The sequence below is a fragment of the Neophocaena asiaeorientalis genome, unplaced genomic scaffold (assembly GCF_003031525.2).
Source record: "Neophocaena asiaeorientalis asiaeorientalis breed wild unplaced genomic scaffold, Neophocaena_asiaeorientalis_V1.1 scaffold240, whole genome shotgun sequence".
Lineage (NCBI taxonomy): Eukaryota > Metazoa > Chordata > Mammalia > Artiodactyla > Phocoenidae > Neophocaena > Neophocaena asiaeorientalis.
Genome location: NW_020185331.1, coordinates 4,139,627 through 4,141,459, shown reverse-complemented (window position 1 = coordinate 4,141,459; position 1,833 = coordinate 4,139,627). Strand labels below are relative to the sequence as shown.

The 1,833-nt window shown below is 60.2% G+C and overlaps 1 protein-coding gene across 1 annotated transcript in view; it reads right to left on the bottom strand.

The window, feature by feature from the left end:
* Window positions 1-470: 470 nt before the first annotated feature.
* Window positions 471-1,833, bottom strand: part of TLX1 (T cell leukemia homeobox 1) — a 6,243-nt gene continuing 4,880 nt past the window's right edge. The window contains exon 4 of the mRNA XM_024734830.1: window positions 471-693. Within this exon, the coding sequence (XP_024590598.1) occupies window positions 471-693 (223 nt within the window). The remainder of the gene's footprint in view (window positions 694-1,833) is intronic.

The following is a 1,833-nucleotide window of genomic DNA, read 5'->3' as shown; positions in this document are numbered from 1 at the left end:
GGGTGACACCAGGAGGGACAGTGAAATCACCTCTGTGAGGGCCTGTGGGTGTCCGTGTATGATGCGGAGTGGAAAACAGAGTGCTCTCCCCAGGGCAAGTTCAAATGACAGCTCATGCTGTCCTCTAGGGTTCCCAGAAGCTCTTCTTCCTCCACCTTTCCTGCCTCTCTCAGTCCCACGTTAAAAATCAGAATAAAATAAGAGACGCAAACGGAGGACTCCGAACAGTTCCAGCAGGCGCCAGACCGCATAGGCATCTGGGAGGTGGCCGCGCGTCCCTTTCTTGCGCGGTCTTCTCTTCTTTTCCACCAAAAAGAGAACAGCGTCGGCACGAAAGCGCGGGCCGGTGCGGAGGGGCACGGCGTTCCCCTGCTGCGTGCAGTCTTCGGCAGGAGGGCGGCGAGAGTCGCGGCTCTCAGGCCTCGCGACCCTTGGTTGGGCCCGGGTCTCACGGGGCGGAGCAGGCAGGCTCACTCGCAGGCCGACGCCACGGACGTGACGCTGGTGATCTTGGTCGAGTCGTCAGACCACGGCTGCAGGTTCTGCAGGGCGAAGAGCGAGGAGTTGTGCACGCAGAGCGGGTCGGCGGGCAGCGGCTGCGCCAGGCTCTTCTGGAAGGCCTCTTGCTGCAGCTGCAGGAGGATGCGGTTCGCCTGCTGCCTCTCGGCCTCACGCTCCTCCGCGGTCTGCCGCCTGCACCGGGGACAAGCCGTTACCGACGCTTCGGGTGCGCTCCCGGGAGACAGCCTGAACGAGCGGGCACTGCTCCCCTTCGCGGCCCCCAATTTCCGCTTGGGCCCCTTGAATGCATTCCCTTATCTTGAGGGTCCTGACTCCACAAAGACTGGAAGCCCCAAAAGTAGATTGGGGGGTATCCTGGGGGAGCTGTGGGGAAATCCGCTAGGCCCAAGCAGCTGGGGCTCCCCAGCTCCAGGCAGGGCCAACACCCTCACCAGCCTGGAAGGCGCAGCCAGGGCTAGGATGGCATTTCGCCTCTCCCCAGACCCCAGGAAGACCAGGAGCCTTCCCAAGCCTGAGGGGCCTCACCCTCCTCACCAGTCCAGGGCAGAGGCAAGGGCCAGTGGATATGAGCTGCCCTGACAGACCTCTCTTCTCCCCCTTCCCTCTGCGAACCTCTCCCAGTCTTCTGACCTCCTGCGCCGAGCCCTGTGCCCTGCTGGGATTCCCGCCGGACCGGCCGGCTTCCTCCAAGGCGGTCCAGGGAGGCGATGACTCACTTATTCCATTTAATGCCTCCCCTCCACCCCGTCAACTGAGATCAAACGTCTGTCTCTAAGGTGGACAGACCTAATGGGAGTCCCCGGGGCCTCCAGAAGCAATTTGTAGGCGATCGATGAAGCCGCGCGAAGCCGGCGAGGGCCTCTCTCAGCGGCGGACGCCGGCCTCCTCGCCGCCCCTTCTAGCCTTTTCTCTCTGTGTCTTTCTGTCTCTCGTCTTCCCCTTCTTCCCCGCATTTCAAACTGTGTCTCTTCCTTTAGACTTTGTGTCTTTTTTTCCTCTTTTCTCTCACCCCACCCTCTTCCTTCTCTCAGAATTTCAGGGAATTTGTTTGAAACGAAAATGAAGGTTTTAGTCAACTGTGGCTTTCCTTTATTGTACATAAGACTTCTTCAGGCTGACTGTTTTTTCCTTTTCTCCCTGGGTGGGGTGTTTGTCTTTGCCGCCACCCCCCCTTGTGTATCAGTTTCTCTCTGTCTGCTACTCTCTATTTTTCTCTGTGCCCCGACCCCAAGGGCTTGCCTGACTCCCTCCCCTCCCCTAGGCTGCAACCCCGTGGGCCTTGGAAACGCAAGTACGTCCACCCCCCTCCCC